The 22234-nt window shown below is 49.2% G+C and overlaps 1 protein-coding gene across 7 annotated transcripts in view; it reads left to right on the top strand.

Moving 5' to 3' along the window:
* The window catches only part of TECPR2 (tectonin beta-propeller repeat containing 2), a 145036-nt gene that overhangs the window by 80608 nt on the left and 42194 nt on the right, over positions 1-22234 (top strand). For all 7 annotated transcript variants that reach the window (XR_004057396.1, XR_004057397.1, XM_030931070.1 and 4 more), the window contains 5 exons: positions 2601-2781; positions 4948-5089; positions 9385-9625; positions 10611-10700; positions 12447-12680. Coding sequence is in view for 5 of the 7 variants with exons in the window: in XM_030931070.1 (XP_030786930.1) it covers positions 2601-2781; positions 4948-5089; positions 9385-9625; positions 10611-10700; positions 12447-12680 (888 nt within the window). In the remaining 2 variants the exon portion in view is untranslated. The remainder of the gene's footprint in view (positions 1-2600; positions 2782-4947; positions 5090-9384; positions 9626-10610; positions 10701-12446; positions 12681-22234) is intronic.

Below are 22234 nucleotides of genomic sequence, written 5' to 3' on the forward strand. Positions count from 1 at the left end.
TGAGTCACCACACCAGGCCATAATTTGCTCTAAATAGCAGTTCAGGCCAGGTGTGGTGGCTCATGCCTGTAATCCCAACACTTTGGGAGGCCAAGACGAGCAAGTCACCTGAGGTCAGGAGTTCAAGACCAGCCTGGCCAACATGGCAAAACTCCATCTCTACTAAAAAAAAAAAAAAAATTAGCTGGGCATGGTGGCACGTGCCTGTAGTCCCAGCTACTTGGGAGGCTGAGGCACAGGAATCACTTGAACCCAGGAGGCGGAGCTTGCAGTGAGCTGAGATTACGCCACTGCACTGCAGCCTGGTGACAGAGCAAGACTCCATCTCAGAACAAAACAAAACAAAAATAGCAGTTCAGCAAGTCACAGGAAGCTGCCCTCAGGGAATTTTTTAGCTGATGGAAGGGCACAGTGGGACTTGCTTCTTAAAAATAAGCTGTAATGACAGTCAGTGTTTACTGTCAGCAGAATGGGGGAGGATCTTCCACCAGCAGTGTGATTTATCAGTATCTGGAAGAACCATGGGGCAGGAGTTATCATCGGTTGTCCAGAGGCCATGTCGGATTTATGTAAAGATCAGTCTTCCAGGCGTTGAATATTGCTGATTCCAGGAGAATGTTGTTGTTTTGAGATGGAGTCTTGCTGTGTCGCCCAGGCTGGAGTGTAGTGGCACAATTTCAGCTCCCTGCAACCTCCACCTCCTGGGTTCAAGCGATTCTCCTACCTCAGTCTCTCAAGTAGCTGGGACTATAGGCATGTGCCACCATACCCGGCTCATTTTTATATTTTTAGTAGAGGCGGGGTTTCACTATGTTGGCCAGGCTGGTCTCAAACTCCTGACCTTGTGATCTGCCCTCCTTGGCCTCCCAAAGTGCTGGCATTACAGGTGTGAGCCACCACGCCCAGCCTCAGGAGCATGTTTTAATCTCTGCTGTGAGTCGTCAGCTAGGGATGAGTCTTCAGGTTGAAGCCCTTGCACAGCTGGCTCTCTCCTAGGTGTGTAAGAACCTCCAGCCCGGGTGCGCAGCCCTGCTGGCTTCATAGGCCATATGCTGGCCCAGGTCTCTCCAGCCTAGTTCCTGTGTCTTTCTTTAAATGAAAGTAGCTCTGGCAAGGCACATGCACATCTAAGCTGCCAGAACATTTGAGCTTTGGTCATGGGGGAGACAGGAGGTGCTTCTAGCCTGGGGGTGAGGAGCAAGTGACCTCTTAACCAGTAGTGCCAGAGGAATCACCAGGACAGTGGTTTCACATGAGCCGGCCGCACCCAGACCTGTTGGGTTAGGTCCAGCAGGGGACTGCACGGGAATGTGTCTGTAAGAAGTCCTGCAGGTGATTCCCACCTAGTTTAGTGGAAGGAAATATCACCCAAGGACTGCAATACCGTAGGTGCGTCTGTGATTAGTCACAGAGCATGTTTGAGTACTGAGACCTAATTGCAGGCCTAAGGTCAAGGAATACAGGGTTGTAGGCGACAGTTGGTCTGTCTGCTCCCCTGGGAATAGCCTTTGAGCTCATTTAGACATACTTTATTGACAGGCCACAAGGAGGCAAGGGAAGAGCCCTGGACAGGGAGCCGGGGACCCTGAGTTTTGGCCTGCCACTGCCTTGCAGGTTAACAGATTTCTTTTTTTTTTTTTTTTTTTTTTTTTTTTTTTTTGAGACGCAGTCTTGCTCTGTCGCCCGGGCTAGAGTGCAGTGGCCGGATCTCAGCTCACTGCAAGCTCCGCCTCCCGGGTTTACGCCATTCTCCTGCCTCAGCCTCCCAAGTAGCTGGGACTACAGGCGCCCGCCACCTCGCCCAGCTAGTTTTTTTTTTTTTGTATTTTTAGTAGAGACGGGGTTTCACCATGTTAGCCAGGATGGTCTCGATCTCCTGACCTCGTGATCCGCCCGTCTCGGCCTCTCAAAGTGCTGGGATTACAGGCTTGAGCCACCGCGCCCGGCCCAGACCTCAGATTTCATCTGGGAAGTTTGGGGTTTCATTTTCTTAGTGGAACCTCGCACCCAGTAAGAGCAGAGGGGAGCCGCTGTGCTGGAACTCTGCAGAGGTGGCTGCAGGCCTCAGGTCCCTGCTGACTCCAGCAGCTCTGCAGCCCTCTGCCTGGAAGAGCTGCTCTGCCCTGCAACCTCTGGGCCTCCATCTGGCCACTCTCCTGCTCTTGGCTTTTGTGTTCTTCTCTTAGAACAGAATTCTTAAGCTACATTGGGACACCAGATCGTTCTGAATTGTTCAATTTTCAAAGAGTGTCTAAAACTGCTTTCAGATAGATGTTACATTTAAGCAGAATTTAACCACTTTATGTTGACTAAACTTGACAACGAAAAAGCAGCCGGACAGGGCAGCTCCCGCCTGCAATCCCAGCACTTTGGGAAGCTGAGGTGGGAGGACCTCTTGAGCCCAGGAGTTTGAGATCAGCCTGGGCAACATAGAGAGGGCCCGTCTATATTTTTAATTAATTAACTAAATTTTTTTTAAAGCACTCACCATGAAAGAACATAGCAAAATACCGAAAAAGGAAAAATAAGCCAATAACCAAGTCAAAATGAGGTGTGGAGTTCCGACTGTGTGTCTTTGGGGCTTCTTCTCTTCCTGGCAGGTCTGAGCGTGGATCGCCCTTGTGCCAGAGCCGTAAAGGTGGACTGTCCCTACCCGCTGTCCCAGATCACAGCCCGGAACAATGTGGTGTGGGCGCTGACAGAGCAGAGGGCCCTCCTGTACCGGGAGGGTGTGAGCAGCTTCTGTCCAGAAGGCGAGCAGTGGAAGTGTGACATCATCAGGTACTGGTGGGCCGGAGACTCCTTTCACGTCGTGCTGTCCTACCCTTCGTTCTTGTCCACTTGACACCACAAGGCACCACAGGGCTGTTCCTAGGAGGCAGTACCCGCAGCCTCCATAGCTATAGGCTAAGCTTGAATCTCTGCCTCATTCTCACCAGCAAACTGGATGTTGAGTCAGAGCTCAATTTTTTAAAATGCTGCTGCCCTCTGTGCAGCCCTGAGCATCGTAGCGTCATGAGTCTGTCATGACAGTCTCTACTGAGAACTGCCCACCGTCAGGTAGTTCCTGTTTAGTGTCTGTGACGGCTTAGGTCCAAATATTTTTCTTTATTTTCATGCTAATCAACTGAAGTTGATCTCTGAACTGTGACTTTTTTTTTTTTTTTTTGGATATAGGTTCTCACTCTGTCATCCAGGCTGGGGTGCAGCGCCACGATCACGGCTCACTGCAGCCTCGACCTCCAGTGATCCTCCTGCCTCAGCCTCCTGAGTAGCTGGGACTACAGGCGCGTGCCACCATGCCCAGCTAATTTTTGTATTTTTTGTAGAGATGAGTTTTGGGTTTTCATCATGTTGCCCAGACTCATCTCGAACTCTTGGGCTCAAGCAATTCTCCTGCCTCGGCCTCCCAAAGTGCTGGGATTACAGACATAAGCCACTGCACCTGGCCCAATCTCTGAACTATATTAAGCTATTTTTTTTACCACTCAAGATGTTAGTTATAGAACTGCCATCAGATCATTTTACTAATATGGAAGTATTAATAGTCCTTCAAAAAACTAGATTAGGAGATTCTTGGTTTGAATTTAGCAAACCAATAAACTTTCAGTGAATACCTATTTTTTTTTTTTTTTTTTTTTGAGATGGAGTCTCGCTCTATCGCCCGGGCTGGAGTGCAGTGGCCGGATCTCAGCTCACTGCAAGCTCCGCCTCCGGGGTTTACGCCATTCTCCTGCATCAGCCTCCCGAGTAGCTGGGACTACAGGTGCCCACCACCTCGCCCGGCTAGTTTTTTGTATTTTTTAGTAGAGACGGGGTTTCACGGTGTTAGCCAGGATGGTCTCAATCTCCTGACCTCGTGATCCGCCCGTCTCGGCCTCCCAAAGTGCTGGGATTACAGGCTTGAGCCACCGCGCCCGGCCGTGAATACCTATTAAGAACCAGAATGGTCCAGGTGTGGTGGCTCACGCCTGTAATCCCAGCACTTTGGGAGGCCAAGGCGAGTGGATCACGAGGTCAGGAGTTCAAGATCAGCCTGACCAACATAGTGAAACCTTGTTTCTGTTAAAAATACAAAAATTAGCCAGGCATGATGACATGTCCCTGTAATCCCAGCTACTCAGGAGGCTGAGGCAGGAGAATCACTTGAACCCGGGAGGCGGGGGTTGCAGAGAGCCGAGATCGCCCCATTGCATTCCAGCCTGGGCAACAGAGCAAGACTCCATCTCAAAAAACAAAAAACACACAAACAAAAAAAGCTACAACAACAACAAAAAGCCAGAATGGTGCTAGGGGCTGGGTGTGCCAAGAGGGCTGAGACTGGCCCTGCCCTCACCAGTTGCAGGTCTCATGGGGGGCCCCGTGCGTGAATGGACACCCATTAGCACAGATGGCCCTAAACAGGGGCGTGCGGCACTGAGGGAACCATGAGCTCCATGCAGAGGTTAGGAAGGCAGCATGCAGAGTGGACCCACAGCTAAGCCTTGAAGCTGATGGACTTCCCTACATGGAAGGAGGGGGAGGGCGTCTCCAGCAGAGAGGGCAGTGTCTGCCTAGGTCCAGCTGCACAGAATAGCCTGGCACATCGGGGGAGTTTACAGTCACTCCCTTGGTGAGGGAGGGAGTAGAGAGATGAAGGCGCTCAGAGGCCTTGGATTCCTTTTGTGCCTACTCACTTTTTTCTTAGGTTATTTTCTCTCTGAAGAGTGTTCCCGGCCATTCTGGGTCATCAGTGTGTCTTTCAAAAGCTGCCACCCACTTGAACCGTGTATCTTGCACAGTAATTTAACTCAGACTTAAACTTCCTTCCCTGGTACTTGATGATCTGCTCCAGGGTCACATCTCTGCTCCCAGCCATGCCTGCTGGGAGAGCCTAGATGTCCGCAGTCCAGACACGCTGGGCACTCCGCCTGTGGGTGCTGACCCTCCTGTTCTCCTCATTTTCAGTGAAAGGCAAGCTTTAGAACCCGTCTGCATAACGCTCGGGGATCAGCAGACTCTCTGGGCCCTGGACATCCATGGGAACCTGTGGTTCAGAACTGGCATTGTTTCCAAGACACCCCAAGGAGATGATGACCATTGGTGGCAAGTAGGTGTTCAACTCTGGGCCGCTTGCTGAGGTCTCCCTGACCTTTTCTGCTCCCTTTTCTTACCTCTCTCTTTTCCTTAAAGATACTAGATTAAATTTAAAATGTCCACTTTTTGTTTGTTTTTTGTTTGTTTTGAAACAAGATCTCCTTCCGTCACCCAGGCGGAAGTCCAGTGGTGCAGTCACGCCTCACTGCAGTCTTGACTTCCTGGGCTCAGGTGATTCTCCCACCTCAGCCTCCCAGGTAGCTGGGACTACAGGCATGTGCCACCACTCCTGGCTAGTTTTTTTTGTAGAGACAGGGTTTTGGCATGTTGCCCAGACTGGTCTCAAACTCCTGAGCTCAAGAAATCCACCCAGACTGGGCACAGTGGCTCACGCCTGTAATCTCAGCAATTTGAGAGGTCAAGGCAGGCAGATCACTCGATTCCAGGAGTTCAAAGCCAGCCTGGGCAACATGGTGAAACCCTGTCTCTACCAAAAATACAAAAATTAGTTGGGCATGGTGGCACACGCCATTGCTCCCAAGTACTTGGGAGGCTGAGGTGGGAGAATGGTTTGAGCCCAGGAGACAAAGGTTTCAGCCAAGATCACACCACCACACTCCAACCTGGGCAACAGAGCTAGACCCTGTCAAAAAAAAAGAGAGAGAGAGAGAGAGAGAGAAATCCGCCTGCTCTGCCTCCCAGTGTGCTGGGATTACAGGTGGAGCCACCACTCCCAACCAATAGTATTCACTTTTTCTATTTGATGGATTAGACTTTGCTTGGTTTGAGTACATTAGAAACATCAAGGACTTTTCATCATAGGAAATAATTTGCAAAAGTCTTTGTGTAAATAATGATCTTGGCCAGGCGCGGTGGCTCACGCCTGTAATCCCAGCACTTTGGGAGCCTGAGGCAAGCGGATCACAAGGTCAGGAGATCGAGACCATCCTGGCTAACATGGTGAAACCCTGTCTCTACTAAAAATACAAAAAATTAGCCAGGCGAGGTGGCGGGCGCCTGTAGTCCCAGCTACTCGGGAGGCTGAGGCAGGAGAATGGCGTGAACCCGGGAGGCAGAGCTTGCAGTGAGCCGAGATGGTGCCACTGCACTCCAGCCTAGGCAACAAAGCGAGACTCCATCTCGAAAAAAAAAAAAAATCATATTTATTTTGATATTATTTATAAATTTATTATAGGCTAAATAAACCCAGTGACATCCATTTGAAGACACAGGTAATAATGATGTTTACTTATGAATAAATGTGCTAATAAAAAAGCCCAGACAATAGGTTTGAAAGTCCAACCCAGAATTAAAATTGAGCTATCTCTGCTTATTCAGAAGGCCTCTAAGTAAAAGATATTTCAGTGTGGCCGGGCGCGGTGGCTCAAGCCTGTAATCCCAGCACTTTGGGAGGCCGAGACGGGTGGATCACGAGGTCAGGAGATCGAGACCATCCTGGCTAACACGGTGAAACCCCATCTCTACTAAAAATACAAAAAAAAAACTAGCCGGGCGTGGTGGCAGGCGCCTGTAGTCCCAGCTACTTGGGAGGTTGAGGCAGGAGAATGGCGTGAACCCGGGAGGCGGAGCTTGCAGTGAGCTGAGATCCGGCCACTGCACTCCAGCCTGGGCGACAGAGCAAGACTTCATCTCAAAAAAAAAAAAAAAAAAAAAAAAAAGATATTTCAGCAAAGAAAGGAGAATTTTCCCACGTGCTTCCAGAAAAGGAAACACTTTAAGAAACAGGATGAGGGTGTAATGAAGCTCACTTTGTATCAAGCTCACTTTGTGTGATTAGGTCCCAGCGAGAGTGCCTAGAATGAATTTCTCTTTTCTTTTTCTTTTCTCTTTTTCTGGGGCAGGGTCGCACTCTTGCCCACGCTGGAGTGTGGTGGTGGGATCATGACCCACCTCAGCCTCCCAAGTAGCTGGGACCACAGGCACATGCCACCATGCCTGGCTAATTATTTTGGTAGAGACAAGGTCTTGCTGTTACCCAGGCTGGTCTCGAACTCCTTGGCTCAAACAATCCTCCCACCTTGACCTCCCAAAGCACTGGGATTACAGGCATGTAATCCTCGGCCCTAGCATGGATTTTCCAAGGAGTGTCTACTTTCTCCATCTTTGGTATAGTTGAGTGTGAGCGTTGCTCCCGCAGCCTGCCACTGTGGTAGGTAAGATTGCACTGATAGTCCATGGTCACGAAATATTTGATGTTTCTTTTTTTTTTCTTTGAGACAGAGCCTTGCTCTGTCACCCAGGCTGGAGTGCAATGGTGTAATCTCAACTCACTGCAACCTCCGCCTCCCGGGTTCAAGTGATTCTCCTGCCTCGGCCTCCCGAGTAGCTGGGACTACAGGCACCCGCCACCACGCCCAGCTAATTTGTGTATTTTTAGTAGAGACAGGGTTTCACCATGTTGGCCAGGTTGGTCTCAATCTCTTGACCTTGTGATCCGCCCACCTCAGCCTCCCAAAGTGCTGGGATTATAGGCGTGAACCACTGCGCCCGGCCAATATTTGATGTTTCTTAAGTATCTTGTCCCATTGTTTTATGTTTTATTGTCAGCTCAGACTTGCTTTGTTGATGGCTTGTCTTGCATTGATTGCTCTGAGGTCTCTTTCAGATGAGAATGTAGAAAAATGAATTGTGTTTGCTCTTTGATGAAATATGTATTGTATATAATATGTTCATTGTATACAGATGTATCTAATTTTATATACTAGGTAATATTTGATAGTTATGCAAATGATTTTAAAATACATTTTGTGTACTTGTAACCATATATATACATATACATGTACAAATATACATATATGTATTTTTGTAGAGACAAGGTTTCACCATGTTGGCAGGCTGGTCTGGAACTCCTGACCTCAAGTAATCCGCCCGCCTCAGCCTCCCAAAGTGCTGGGATTACAGGCATGAGCCACTGTGCCCGACTAGGAGTAGGGCATTTATGCCAGTGATGTTCTATGTAATCAAACCCAGCAGGGCAGAAACGTGAGTGAACATGATGGAGAATCAGATTTTCACTCATAAAGAACTTGCCTTACATCAAGCTGCTCAAGAAGAGAGGAGCTTCCTGCAGGGAGGGCTGGTTGGAGAAATGTCTGAGGTATATGAATGCTTTTCAGGAATGTTATAGAAGCAAGCTACCCTTCTGAGCTAGGGTTAGAGTCTAGATACCCAGGACGGTCCTAGTTGATGCTGTTGCCCTGCTGTAATTATTAGTAGTCCCAATTCAGATCATAAATTAGTTCATCACAGCCTCGCATGGTGGCTCATACCTGTAATCCCAGCACTTTGGGAGGCTGAGGTGGGCGGATCACCTGAGGAGTTCGAGACCAGCCTGGCCAACATGGCGAAACCCCATCTTTACTAAAAATATAAAAAATTAGCTGGGTGTGGTGGCGTGCACCTGTAGTCCCAGCTACTCGGGAGGCTGAGGCAGGAGAATCTCCTGAACCCAGGAGGCGGAGGTTGCAGTGAGCCAAAATTGTGCCACTGAACTCCATCCAGCCTGGGTGGCAGAGTAAGACTATGTCTCCAAAAAAAAAAAAAAAAAAATAGTTCATCACTCTACTTGTGATACGTTTTTAAATGCATATTCTGTTTCTAAGTACCGTATGCTGTTGTCCATTGGAAATACCTGATTTAAAAGCAAAATTAAAGCCGAGCGTAGTGGTTCATGCTGGTAATCCCAACACTTTGGGAGGCCAAGGCAGGGAGATCGCTGGAGCCGAGAAGTTCAAGACCAGCCTGGGCAGCATAGGGAGACCTGTCTCTACAAAAAATTTAAAAATTGGCTACATGTGGTGGCATTCGCCTGTGTTTGGGAGGCTGAGACAGGAGGATTGCTTGATCCTGGAAGTCAGGGCTGAGTATGATTGTGCCACTGCAGTCCAGCCTGGATGCCAGAGCAAGACTGTCTCAGAAAAGATGACAAAATTCTTCTTTCTCACTCTGATTAGAATGGAAGTCTTCTTACAAGGGGTGTAAGGGGGTGATACTTAATCACAAAAGTAATACATGCTTGTAACAGATCCATGTGTGTAAAATGTTAATATATTCTTCCATACCTTTAAATCCAACCCTACAAAGGAGCTGGAGTTAGCAGTTTGATGGCATCCTGCCACATTTTTTTGGTCCTTTCACAAGCGCACATGTGCACATTTGTGTTTGGATGGTCATCTTGTTACTAGAAATGCAGAAGTGTGGACCTGGGCTAGAACCTTCCCTCAAGGCGGAGAGTCTACAGTTGTAACTGCTCTGACAGCAGGGCTTTTGTTTGTCTCCTCCTTCCAGGTGAGCATCACGGACTATGTGGTGTTTGACCAGTGCAGCTTATTTCAGACGATAATCCATGCTACTCACTCGGTGGCCACAGCTGCCCAAGCCCCTGTAGAAAAGGTGGCAGATAAACTGCGCATGGCGTTTTGGTCCCAGCAGCTTCAGTGCCAGCCAAGCCTTCTCGGGGTCAATAACAGTGGCGTCTGGATCTCCTCAGGCAAGAATGAATTCCACGTCGCTAAGGGAAGTCTCATAGGTGGGTGAATTGCTGTAATTTTCACACTGGCTTTATAGGCAGCTGCACTTCAAAGCCAACATTTAAATAAAAGCTTTAAGATCTCAACTTGAAAACATAATTTAGTGCCAGCAGTATGAAGTGTCTAGTGAAGGCACTCTGCTTTGTGATCAGTTTCTCTCCTTTTTAAAAAATCGGAGGCCGGGCGCGGTGGCTCAAGCCTGTAATCCCAGCACTTTGGGAGGCCGAGACGGGCGGATCACGAGGTCAGGAGATCGAGACCATCCTGGCTAATACGGTGAAACCCCGTCTCTACTAAAAAATACAAAAAACTAGCCAGGCGAGGTGGCGGGCGCCTGTAGTCCCAGCTACTCGGGAGGCTGAGGCAGGAGAATGGCGTAAACCCGGGAGGCGGAGCTTGCAGTGAGCTGAGATCCGGCCACTGCACTCCAGCCTGGGCGACAGAGCGAGACTCCGTCTCAAAAAAATAAATAAATAAATAAAAATAAAAAATCGGTCATTCCTAAAACTTGTATCCCTGTGTCTGGATAGTGGGGAAACCTTTTATGACATAAGAAAAGCAAATGGAGGTCGTTTTTATGTTAACAATTTCACATTTTAAATGAAAAAGTCCACCCAAACCGAGTGAGAGAGAATGGTCCATTTCCTGGAGGCAAAGTGATCGCCACTGTTGGAAATGCAAGGCTCTGGCCCGGTCTGGGAATATAGATGCCAGTCCACACATCCTGGGGTTCGTTTCTATGAATGAACCCCTTACTTTTCTCCAGCCCTCTCCCTGCTGCATGGCCTCCATGACCCTGGGCTGGACATGGCTCTGCCTGGCAGTATTCAGAGGGAAATGAATGGCAGGCTGTGATTGCTCATGTTGCTTAATTTAGGGACACTCTAGAATTATCTGGAGAAAGGATTTGAAGGCCAGATGTCATCTAGAACTAAGATCTGAAGTTTCTTTCTTTAACACATTCTTCCTGTTTACTCTTTCCAGGCACCTACTGGAATCATGTTGTTCCCCGTGGGACAGCTTCTGCTACAAAATGGGCCTTTGTGTTGGCTTCTGCGGCTCCCACGAAGGAAGGTGGGTCAGTCTTAGCCTCGCTGAAAAATCTCGAGCATGGCTTGGCCATTGGGAGGGTTCAAACCATGGTCCGACTGTGCCCTTGTTGGTGATGGGCACGCCTCAGAGACCGGCCACATGAGGGTGTCAGAGGCCAGCAGCCCTTGTTAGCTGAGCGGAGGGCCCTGAAGTGGGATAGGCCTGACCAGGAGAGCCTCTGAGAGGGACTGAGTGTGATGAAGATGAGGGAAAACGTCCTTCTGAAGGAGGGGCTCACACAGTGCAGCCACCGGGGCTGGCAGCTGGTGACTTCTAGTGCCATGGCAGGGACCACAGCTTCTTTGGGCACCTTCCCATCTCCCCTTGAGAATCCTTCTGTCACCTCCCAGCAGCTTCCTTCCGTCTTATTCACAGCCTCTGGAGAACCTAAGTCCCACATTTGCACCCCATTAGGCAGACCTGCCCTGCAGGGGGGTGCTCCTGCCAGCTACATTCTGGGCAGAACTCAGTGTCCCTACAGAGTACGGGGTTTGTGAGGGAGCCAGAACACCAGAGGGTGAGGGAGCTGGCATCTGCGGCCAGGAGAGGCAGTTCTCCCACCCAGTTAGCTGGGAACCCAGGCAGTCAGGTGACCTCTCTGGGAAGTAGCCGTACCTCCTCCCAGGATTGCATGAGGATGAAACGTGAAGATGCTGTGAAATCTGTGGTGAAGAGGGAATCGTTTGCTTAGTTGAAACCATTAGTCCCACTAGGATGCAGGTGACTGGGTCAGTACAATAACTTCTTACTCACCAGATTGTTCGGACCACAGTTCTGGAACCCAGAAATCTCTGAAAACAATAAGTTATTTATTAAGTTTGGTATAAATTAATTTGGCAGCAAAACCTGACCAGATCTCACATAGCTGCCTCCAGCCTTGGTTGATCTGTTGGCTGTGACCGTGTCCATGTTGCAGAGATGTTACCGTGCTTCACCGGGGAGCGCCTGGCCGCTCTGGGGTTGTTTTGTAAACCTCTAGCATACCCATTAGCTTAGGTTTTCAGAAATACAGAAAAAGTCTGAATTCCAAAACATATGTGGCCACAAGTTGTAGATAATACTTCAGATAATGTACTGTGACCAAGTTTTTAACTGCCCTAAGGATTATTTGCATTTTAAACAGAATCTGTTAAACCTAAAGGACTTTTTAAAAATGCTGGAGGGAATAAAAGGATGTGATTTTGAGGCAAGGATGGGAAGAGAAACTTTTCCAGCTTCCTAAGCCTTCTCCAGCAGCTGGCCCACCCCCCGGCCCCATCCCCAGAAGGCCCGGGAGAGCGCCATGGCGCCATCCTTCCGAGGAACTGCTTACCCTCCCTCCCTCCAGGGCACTGAGTTGATAGTCTTCTCCTCTTGGTAAAATTAACTTTCTATATTAAAAATGCTCTGGTGCCTTTGTTCAGTGAAAAACTTCCCAGCCCATGAAAACTGGGAAGTCAAAGCCACTAAGCCAACATTATGGCCGTCATAAAATCTCCTAAGCCTTGCCTTCTTTCCATTTCTTTCCAACATCTCAGGCATGTTTCTTGTTAGTCGTGGTGTTTCCCTCTGCCTTCTACCTTAAAGTGCTGCACCACTCCTGCCTGCGTGGGAATGGGCGGGTGAGTGAGCCGGCCTCCGCGACCGGGTGGCCAGAGTCTGCCGAAAGGCAAAGGCTGCGTTGTGCATTTAGGGCAGGCAGCTCGGTGCAGACAGCACCTCGATGACAAACGTGACCCCTTTCTGCAGGAAGCTTCTTGTGGCTGTGCCAGAGCAGCAAGGACCTCTGCAGCGTCAGCGCCCAGAGTGCACAGTCACGGCCCTCCACGGTGCAGCTGCCTCCCGATGCCGAGATGCGCGCCTACGCCGCCTGCCAGGATGCGCTGTGGGCGCTGGACAGCCTCGGCCAGGTCTTCATCAGGACGCTCTCCAAGAGCTGCCCCACGGGCATGCACTGGACCAGGCTGGACCTCTCCCAGCTAGGTATGGCCGCCTCATGAGTACGCCTGCCGGTGCCCTGACTGCCCTAAAACCGCAACACAGCGTGATGTCGGACAAAACTTCCCGGCCTGTGTTCAACTCGTGAGAGTTCTGAGAGGATGTTTTCAAGTTGCTGGATTTCAGGAGCTCAGTTGGCCACTCTTCCAGACTAGACCGGCTCTGGCCTTTGTCCCTTCCCCTGCCCCTTAGAGTTTGCAGGGCTGTCAGAAGCTGAGGAGGGCGCACGTCCTCAGATCAAGGGGCCACTCACTGAGAGCAGCTTGAAGGATAGTGGTGATGCAGCTGCCTGTCAGTCTGTCTGAATATGGAACATAGCTTTATGACCTTAAAAGCTAAAAAGATGGGTGTTCCTACAACAGGATCAGTGCCACGTTTGTCCATCCCCTCAGGACAGTACTGGCAGAGGAGAGTGGCTTAGCACACAGGTGCCACCTCTCCTTCAGCTCAGCCAGATCCAGGAGGACCTGTACCCATTAGCTCCTGCTTTTCTCTGAATCTCCTCTCAAGAGCCACAGAGTAGGCTAAGAAATGTAGTGCTATTTGTAGGCTAGAAGCAGTGGCTCACACTTGTCACCCCAGCATTTTGGGAGGCTGAGGTGGGTGGATCACCTGAGGTCAAGAGTTCGAGACCAGCCTGGCCAACATGGTGACACCCTGTCTCTACTAACAATACAAAAAAAATATATATATATATATATTAGCTAGGCATGGCAGCGCACTCCTATAGTCCCTACTCAGGAGGCTGAGGCAGGAGAATTGCTTGAACCCGGGAAGTGGGGGTTGCAGTAAGCCAAGATCATGCCATTGCACTCCAGCCTAGGCAACAGAACGAGACTCTGTTTCAAAAAAAAAAGAAGAAAGAAATGTAGTGCTGCTATTTGTAAATAATTCATTCATGTTCCAGGAACTGATAACATAAGCCCACATTAGGTTTCTCTCTGAGTAGATTCTTGGTGGATCAGGAAGCGTAGGTGTGGTTTGCCTGCAGGTGGAGTTGTACAGATGGCCCCCAGGGCCCGGGTGAGCCCTGCGCTGGCAGCAGGACTGACTTAGGAACTTCCTGGCTGCGAGGCTTTCCAGCTTTTTAACTTACAACCAGCATTTGGTTATGTGGTAGATTTGAATTGTATAAGCATTTAATGTTTGAGAACTCGACCACATCTACTCACCAAAAAAAATAGGAGGGGGAGAAAGAAAGCAAGAAGCGGGCTGAGCACAGTGGCTAATCCCTATAATCCCAGCACTTTGGGAAGCCGAGGCGGGTGGATCACCTGAGGTCAGGAGTTCAAGACCAGCCCGGCCAACATGGTGAAACCCCATCTCTACTAAAAATACAAAAATTACCTGGGTGTGGTGACACACGCCTGTAATTCCAGCTACTTGGGAGGCTGAGGCACGAGCATCATTTGAACTTGGTAGGCAGAGGTTGCAGTGAGCTGAGATCCATGCCACTGTACTCCAGCCTGGGTGACAGAGCAAGACTCTGTCTCAAAAAAAAAAAAAAAGCAAGAAGAGAAGGGCTTGTCCCCCTTCTCCCCAAACCCCTGGCTGCCTTGCAGTCTGTATGCTACCAGCTGACAAGGAGAGCCTTTTGCCATTCTGTAAAGCAAGCATTGTCCTGGGCAGCCTGGTGGTGGTTGGCTGGTGGTGGTTGGCGTGCTCAGCCCTGGGGGCTCCTGCAGGGTGCTGAGTAGACATCACCTACTCTTTTGCCTGAAAAGGCCCCTGAATACTAACTCAACTGAAGAAGCAAGTTCTGTTCCAAGGCTTGGGAATTGAAGGTTTGTCCAGGGCAGTTTTTGTTCTTTGTTCTTTGGGCCTTCCCACCTGCCTTTTGGACCCACCAGTCACCATCTAGCTTTTTGAGAACACCCCACTCTCCGCATCAGTGACAGTGACTGATCAGACAAGGCTGAGGCTGAGAGTGGCCTGAACATTGGTGCTGGCTGACCTGTCGCCTGTCCTGGGAAGCCTTTCATTTGTTCAGAGACTGCACTGGTCCTGAGCCTTTCTCCAGCAGCTCCTACCCAGACTAACTGGAAAATGCCACTAGTTCCCTCTGGGGGTAAAAAGTCCAGGGCATGATGTGTATTCTCCCTGCTCCTGAATCTGGAGCACTGTGGGAGGCCATGTTCACCTGCACCATTTGCGTGAGAAGCAGAACTGTTTCCCTTGCACGTCCCCTTCCCAGCCCCTCCAGGAAGGCTGCCGCACCATGGTGGGGTTCAGAGTGAACGGGCATCGTGCCAGGTTCTGCGCTGCTGGAGTCAGCCCTGCCTGGGCCTCCCACCTCCAGCACAGCTCGTGCCTCCCTCCTGGCTCGATCCAGTCCTCCCAGCACTGGCTAGCTGGCCAAAGTGGTACAGGTCTCTAAAGTGTGTATTTGGGCTTCACTGGGAGGTTTCTCTAGGGGAGAAACTGGCTTGAGTGGGATTGAGTCTCAGTTGTGCAAGGGAAACAGGAACAAGTCCATCCTGAGTCCAAGATGGCCTTGGGCCCTCTGGTGTTCAGCAGATATTCATGGAGGGGATGGGTGTGTGAGTAGAGGGATGGCCTGGGGGTCCTGGTCGCTGTGGATGGGCAGGTTTTCACTGAGCCGCTGTGTTCTTCCTGCAAAATCATTAGCAAATTAATGTGAGTATCCAGCTGAGCCTGAAATGGATCAGACATGCAGTGGGTGTAAGGAAGTCACAGGCAGAGGTGTGGGAATTCATGGCAGAGGCAGGACAGCTGGGCCCCAGGCACGCTCTGGGACTCTGAACAAGCTGCTGTTACCTCGAAGCGCAGTTTGCTCCTCTTTCTTTTTTTTTTTTTCCAGATGGGGTCTTACTCTGTCACCCAGATGGAGTGCAGTGGCACGATCTTGACTCACTGCAACCTCTGCCTTCCCAGGCTTAAGCAGTCCTCCCACCGCAGCCTCCCAAGTAGCTGGGACCACAGGCATGTGCCGCCATGCCCAGCTGATTATTTTGTTTTATTTTATTTTTTTGAGACAGAGTTTCGCTCTGTTGCCCAAGCTGAAGTACAGTGGCACAATCTCGGCTCTCTGCAGCCTCTCCCTCCCGAGTTCAAGCAATTCTCCCTGTCTCAGCCTCCTGAGTAGCTGATATTACAGGCACCTACCACCGCACCTGGCTAATTTTTTGTATTTTTAGTAGAGACAGGGTTTCGCCATATTGGCCAGTCTGGAACTGAACTCCTGACCTCAGGTGATAGGCCTGCCTCCACCTCCCGAAGTGCTGGGATTACAGTCATGAGCCACTGCGCACAGCCCCTGCTAACTTTTGTATTTTGGGTAGAGGTGGGGTTTCATCATGTTGGCCAGGCTGCTTGAACTCCTGACCTCAAGTGATCCACCTGCCTCGTCCTCCCAGTGTGCTGGGATTATAAGTGTGAGCCACCATGCCCAGGCTTGGTTTCCTCTCCTTTCTAATGGGAGCAGCAACCCCCAAGCCCAACTGCCCAGAGGATGCACGGGGCATCCTGTCTAAGTGTGGGCCATCTCCGGGCGGTGTGGTCATCCGAAGGCTGTGACACATCTTGCACATCTTGCTTGGGGGTGCTCTCTAGCCTTTGTTAGCTGCTGGTGGTGGGGCTTTTGCTTGTGTTGCCCCAGTTGGTGCCACAGGGAGGGCAAATCCAGCATCTCTTATTAAAGCACCACCTTGGTAAGTCCTTATCCTGCCCTGAGCTTTAGATTTTGTTTATTTATCTGAGTTATCTGGTTGATCTTGAAATGTCAGATTAAGACTCCTTTCCTGTTTCCTACACATCCTGAGAGAATGCAGCAAGTCCAGGGTTGGCAGCTTTGTGCTGGGGCAAGGGAGGTGAGCAGGCAACTAGGACCCCCAGGCCATTCCTCTGCTCACACACCCATCCCCTCAGTGAATATCTGCTGAACACTGGAGGGCCCGAGGCCATCTTGGACTCAGGGTGGACTTGTTCCTGTTTCCCTCCACTTTTGTTTTTTGGTTTTTTTCTTTTTTTTGAGATGGAGTCTCGCTCTGTCACCCAGGCTGGAGTGTAGTGGCGTGATCTCATCTCACTGCAAGCTCCACCTCCCAGGTTCACGCCATTCTCCTGCCTCAGCCTCCCAAGTAACTGGGACTACAGGCGCCCGCCACCACACCCGGTTAATTTTTTCTATTTTTAGTAGAGACGGGGTTTCACCGTGTTAGCCAGGATGGTATCGATCTCCTGACCTCGTGATCCGCTGGCCTCGGCCTCCCAAAGTGCTGGGATTACAAGCATGAGCTACCACGCCTGGCTTCCCTCTCATTCTTGAGACTCAGTCTCACTGAATCTGGGTTTCTCCCCTAGAAAGAGCAGCCACCTCCCCAGCCTTTACTATGCCAGGGTAGGGGCAGTGAGCATCAGGCCAGGGGCACCAGGTATTCAGTTATTGGGCTCTCTCCAGGTATGGTCTGTGTCCTGCAGGAAAAACAGGTAGGTCAAGAGACTTCTTTTTTTATTTCTGTGTTTGTTTGAGACAGAGTCTTACTCTGTTGCCTAGACTGGAGTGCAGTGACACAGTCTTGGCTCACAGAGAGCTCCGGAGGCCTCCTGGATTCAAGCGATTCTCCTGCCTCGGCCTCCCGAGTAGCTGGGATTACGGGCATGCACAGCCATGCCCAGCTAATGTTTGTATTTTTAGGAGAGATGGGGGTTTCACCATGTTGGCCAGGCGGGTCTCAAACTCCCGACCTCAACTGATCCGCCTTCCTCGGCCTCCCAAAGTGCTGGGATTACAGGTGTGAGCCACCGCGCCCCACCCAAGAGACCTTTTAGTAATGACATATTTAAGTGGGTGGATCACGAGGTCAAGAGATTAAGACTATCCTGGCCAACATGGTGAAACCCCGTCTCTACTAAAAATACAAAAATTAGCTGGGTGTGGTGGCATAAGCCTGTAGTCCCAGTTACTCAGGAGGCTGAGGCCAGAGAATCACTTGAACCCAGGAGATGGAGGTTGCAGTGAGCCAAGATCATGCCATTGCACTCCAGCCTGGGAACAGAGCGAGACTCAGTCTCAAAAAAAAAAAACCAGAAAAAGCTTGTCAGAGATACATTTACATGTGTTCTCCCTTCAACCCTGGTATTTTCTTTACAAATGTCTTCCTGGTTGTATGAGTAGTAGGAAGCAGGCTTGGACAGCATGACCTGTGCTCCCTCAGGGACAGTGTTGACTTTGGGCAGTACTCACTCATTGTTGGGTCTGGACCATCATCAGTCTTCTCTAAATGGCAAGCAGAAATTTTAATTTCAGGATGGGTATGGTGGCTCACACTTGTAATCCTAGCACTTTGAGAGGTCAAGGCAGGAGGATCACTTGAGGCCAGGAGTTTGAGACCAGCCTGGCCAACATAGCAAAACCCTGTCTCTACTTAAAATACAAAAATTAGCTGGGTGTGGGGGTGGGCACTGTAGTCCCAGCTACTCCAGAGGCTGAGGCACGAGAATCGCTTGAACCCGAGAGGCGGAGGCTCCAGTGAGTCAGGATTATGCCACTGCTAAGCCGAGATGGCGCCACTGCACTCCAGCCTGGGCGACAGAATAAGACTGTCTCAAAATAATAATAATAATAATAATAATAATAATAAATTAATTAATTAAAAACAAGGCCAGGTACAGTGGCTCATGCTTATAATCTCAGCACTTTGGGAAGCCAAGGCAGGCGGATCACCTGAGGTTGGGAATTTGAGCCTGGCCAACATGGTGAAACCCATCTCTGCTAACAATACAAAAATTAGCCAGGTGTGGTGGCACACGTCTGTAATCCCAGCTACTTGGGAGCCTGAGGCACAAGAATCCGTTGAGCCTGGGAGGCAGAAATTGCAGTGAGCCAGGATCACACCATTACACTCTAGCCTGGGTGACAGAGCGAGACTGTGTCAAAAAAATAAATAAATAAATAAATTTTAATTTCAAGGGTGAGGATGACTTTAGTGAAGTATCAAATGATGAACATGATTTCTGCCTTTAATTTTTTTTTTCTTTTTTTTTGAGACAGAGTCTCGCTCTGTCGCCCAGGCCGGAGTGCGGTGACACGATCTCCGCTCACTGCAAGCTCCGCCTCCCAGGTTCACGCCATTCTCCTGCCTCAGCCTCCCGAGTAGCTGGGACTACAGGTGCCAGCCACCACGCCCAGCCAATTTTGTTGTATTTTTAGTAGATACGAGGTTTCACCGTGTTAGCTAGGATGATCTTGATCTCCTGACCTCGTGATCCACCCACCTCGGCCTCCCAAAGTGCTGGGATTACAGGCGTGAGCCACCGCACCTGGCCTCAATTTTTTTTTTTTAAGATACAGCATCCCTCCTCTTTCTGCCCCTATACAAATTACCAGAGCAATTTCTGCTATAGGATTAAATTAAAGGAATTGTTAAATTAAATGGTTGGCTGCTGAACCACGTTGTAGCGGTTGAATATGGAATTTTGTAGTGATTTATTATAATCCTAGTTTTTGGAAGAAAATTTGCATCACTTAGCAGATATTTAAGATGCTTATAACATTTCATTTCCCAGTACACATAAATATGCATTATGTCAGGCGTTGGATTGTTTAGCAAACTAATGAAATTTGTAATTTAATTTATCAGGTCACAGCATTTAATGAAGAACTATTCAGTGCCAGTTTATGCCGTTAGGTAACAAACAGGATTATATTATGCAGTAATTTATACAGAAAAGTATTTTATAAATAGTAAAACATTAAATAAATGCCACTTTTTGTTTTAAAATAATATGTTTAAGAAATAATCCTAAAGGGAAAATGTCTGCTTTGTTGAATAAAGTAATTAAAGCATTTTTTAAAAACAAGAGAAAAAAATAAGGACAAAACAGGGACAGGCAGGAAAATGTCAGTGTGTTTACGTCAGCCAGGCTGGGCTGTGCTTCGGCAGCAAGCCCCAAATATCAGCGACTTCACACAGTGAACCGTGGCCCCCGCTTCCACGAAGCCGGCCCTGCATCTGTCCTCTTCTAGGGCAGTGGTCCTCCAGGTGGTGGTGTCCTGATCCTGCCTGCTTTGCTCTGCAGTTCTACCATTCGGTTGCTTCTGCTCAGAGCCTGTTGCCAGAACTGGTCATGCGATGCTGCCTAACTCTAAGGGAATGTGAGGGAGCCATGGAGTGTTTGGGGAGGATTGTGGTCTCTGCCACTGCGTTCACCACATCCTGACCGCCTCTTCCTTGGAACAGGCTCACAAACCTCATTCATCCAGGTGGCCTGGGTGACACTCTGGGGTAAAAATCTGTAGGAAAGCCCTCAGTTCCACTTTGTCATCTTTCACCTATCTCTTCGATTCAGAATAAGCTGGTTTATATGCTGGAAGTACATCATCTAGCAGTCTTTTCTATGTGTTCTGAAAGGGTGTTGACTGTGTAATGTGAACTCCATGTTCTGTGAGCAGCCAACTCTGATATGCTGGCCTGGTGTGTTTTTGTCACATGTGACTGTTAGCATGATCACTGCTGCCTGTAGTTTCTCTCAGAGCCAGGTTGAAGACTCTAACGTAAAAGTATTTTTTAATTAGCATTTGTTTCTCAGCTATTTCTAGAGTTACTGCTGAAGGTACGTTATTTTGACTGGTACAGATCTTTGCATATATAATGTTAGAGTTCCAGGGAGTTCTGTTTGAACTCCCTGGTATAACATTCTGTACAAGATCAAGGAAGGAGAAAATACAGTTAATTTCTGGAATAGAGAAATTGTCATCTTTAGAAAATGCACAGAGGAATAATGATAATTTTTTGTGTAGCAGTGAATGAATAGCTTTAAGTTGATGTTATAACTGAAGACACATGACGAGATTTTCACATGGCAGAGTCGTGCCTCTGTGTTTTGCTACGCTCCGTGGGCTGTCATCTGATACCAGTGACAACTGTGCAAGGGCGGCACCTCCCGATTCTGCACCCAGTGTGGGGCGTCCTCTACCTGCCCCTCCTCCGGCAGCACTACCAGCTAATGGAGCCGCACACCTTTTAATCCCCGGTCAGAATAACCCATTAAATTTAAAAATTGTCATCCAAAAACACTATTAAGAAAATGAAAAACCAAACCACAGACTACATTTACAATGCACGTATCTGACAAAAGACCAGTACCTACAACGTGCAGCGAACTCCTCTAACTCAGCAGTCGAGAGACAGTTCATTTTAAAATGAGCAAAAACTTGAACAGGCACTTCACAAAAGAAGATATACAGATGCCCATAAGCATATTAAAAGATTCCCAGCGTCATTCCTTAGCAGGAAATACAAATTAAAGCCACGACATGATACAACTTCACCTCTCCTAGAATGGCTGCCGTGGAAAAGGTTCAGGGGCATGGGCGGCCAGAACCCACAGACACAGCTGTGGCCAATGGAGCACAGGATCTCCACTGGGGAAAGTGGCGGTTTCTTTAAAAATGAAACAGGCCAGGTGCAGTGGCTCACGCCTGTAATCCCAGCACTTTGGGAAGCCGAGGCGGCCAGATCACCTGAGGTCAGGAGTTCAAGACCAGCTTGGCCAACATGGCAAAACCCTGTCTCTACTAAAAATACAAAAATTAGCTGGGCATGGTGGCAGGCGCCTGTAATCCCAGCTACTTGGGAGGCTGAAGCAGGAGAATCACTTGAAACCAGGAGGCAGAGGTTGCAGTGAACCGAGATTGCACCATTGCACTCCAGCCTGGGTGACAGAGCTAGACTCTGTCTCAAAAAAAAAAAAAAAACAACCAGGAGGCAGAGGTTGCAGTGAGCCAAGATCACACCACTGCACTCCAACCTGGGCGACAGAATGAGACTCTGTCTCAAAAAAAAAAAGAAGTCAGTTCAGCAGTTAACTCAGGGTAGAGGGCATTGGCTAGAAGGGAGTTGAGGGAACTTTTGAGGGTGACTTAGTTGTTTAAAACCAATTGGGCTGGGCGCAGTGACTCACACCTGTAATCCCAGCACTTTCGGAGGCTGAGGTGGGCGGATCACTTGAGGTCAGGAGTTCGAGACCAGCCTGGCCAACATGGTGAAACTCCATCTCTACTAAAAATACAAAAAATAGCTGGGCATGGTGGCACGTGCCTGTAATCCCAGCTACTCAGGAGGCTGAGGCACTAGAATCGCTTGAACCTGGAGGCAGAGGTTGCAGTGAGCCAAAATTGCACCACTGGCCAACAGCCTGAATGACAGAGCGAGACTCTGTCTTGGAAACAAACAAAACAAAAAACGAACAAAAAACAAAAACAAAAAAAACAATTTGACTTAACCCTGAAGATCTGTGCATTACGCTGTAGGTAAAGTCTCAGAGGTCAGAGGTTGCTGATGCAGAGGACCCAGGCCGACCCAGGTCCAAGCCTTAGGATCCTCCTTTGCCTCCTGGCCTGGCCACCTCCTGCCTTGTGGCCCTCAGCAGATCTCTTTCTGGCTGAGTCCCGATGGTCTCGTGGGTGAAGTGGGATGACACTCATTGTGTGTCACTGTTGTGGGTTTGAGATGAGTGTGTGAAGACCTGACTGACAGCCTGTCCACAGCAGCTGCTCAGGAACTGTTGACTACTGT

The sequence above is a fragment of the Rhinopithecus roxellana genome, chromosome 5, assembly GCF_007565055.1.
Source record: "Rhinopithecus roxellana isolate Shanxi Qingling chromosome 5, ASM756505v1, whole genome shotgun sequence".
In the NCBI taxonomy this organism is placed as follows: Eukaryota; Metazoa; Chordata; class Mammalia; order Primates; family Cercopithecidae; genus Rhinopithecus; species Rhinopithecus roxellana.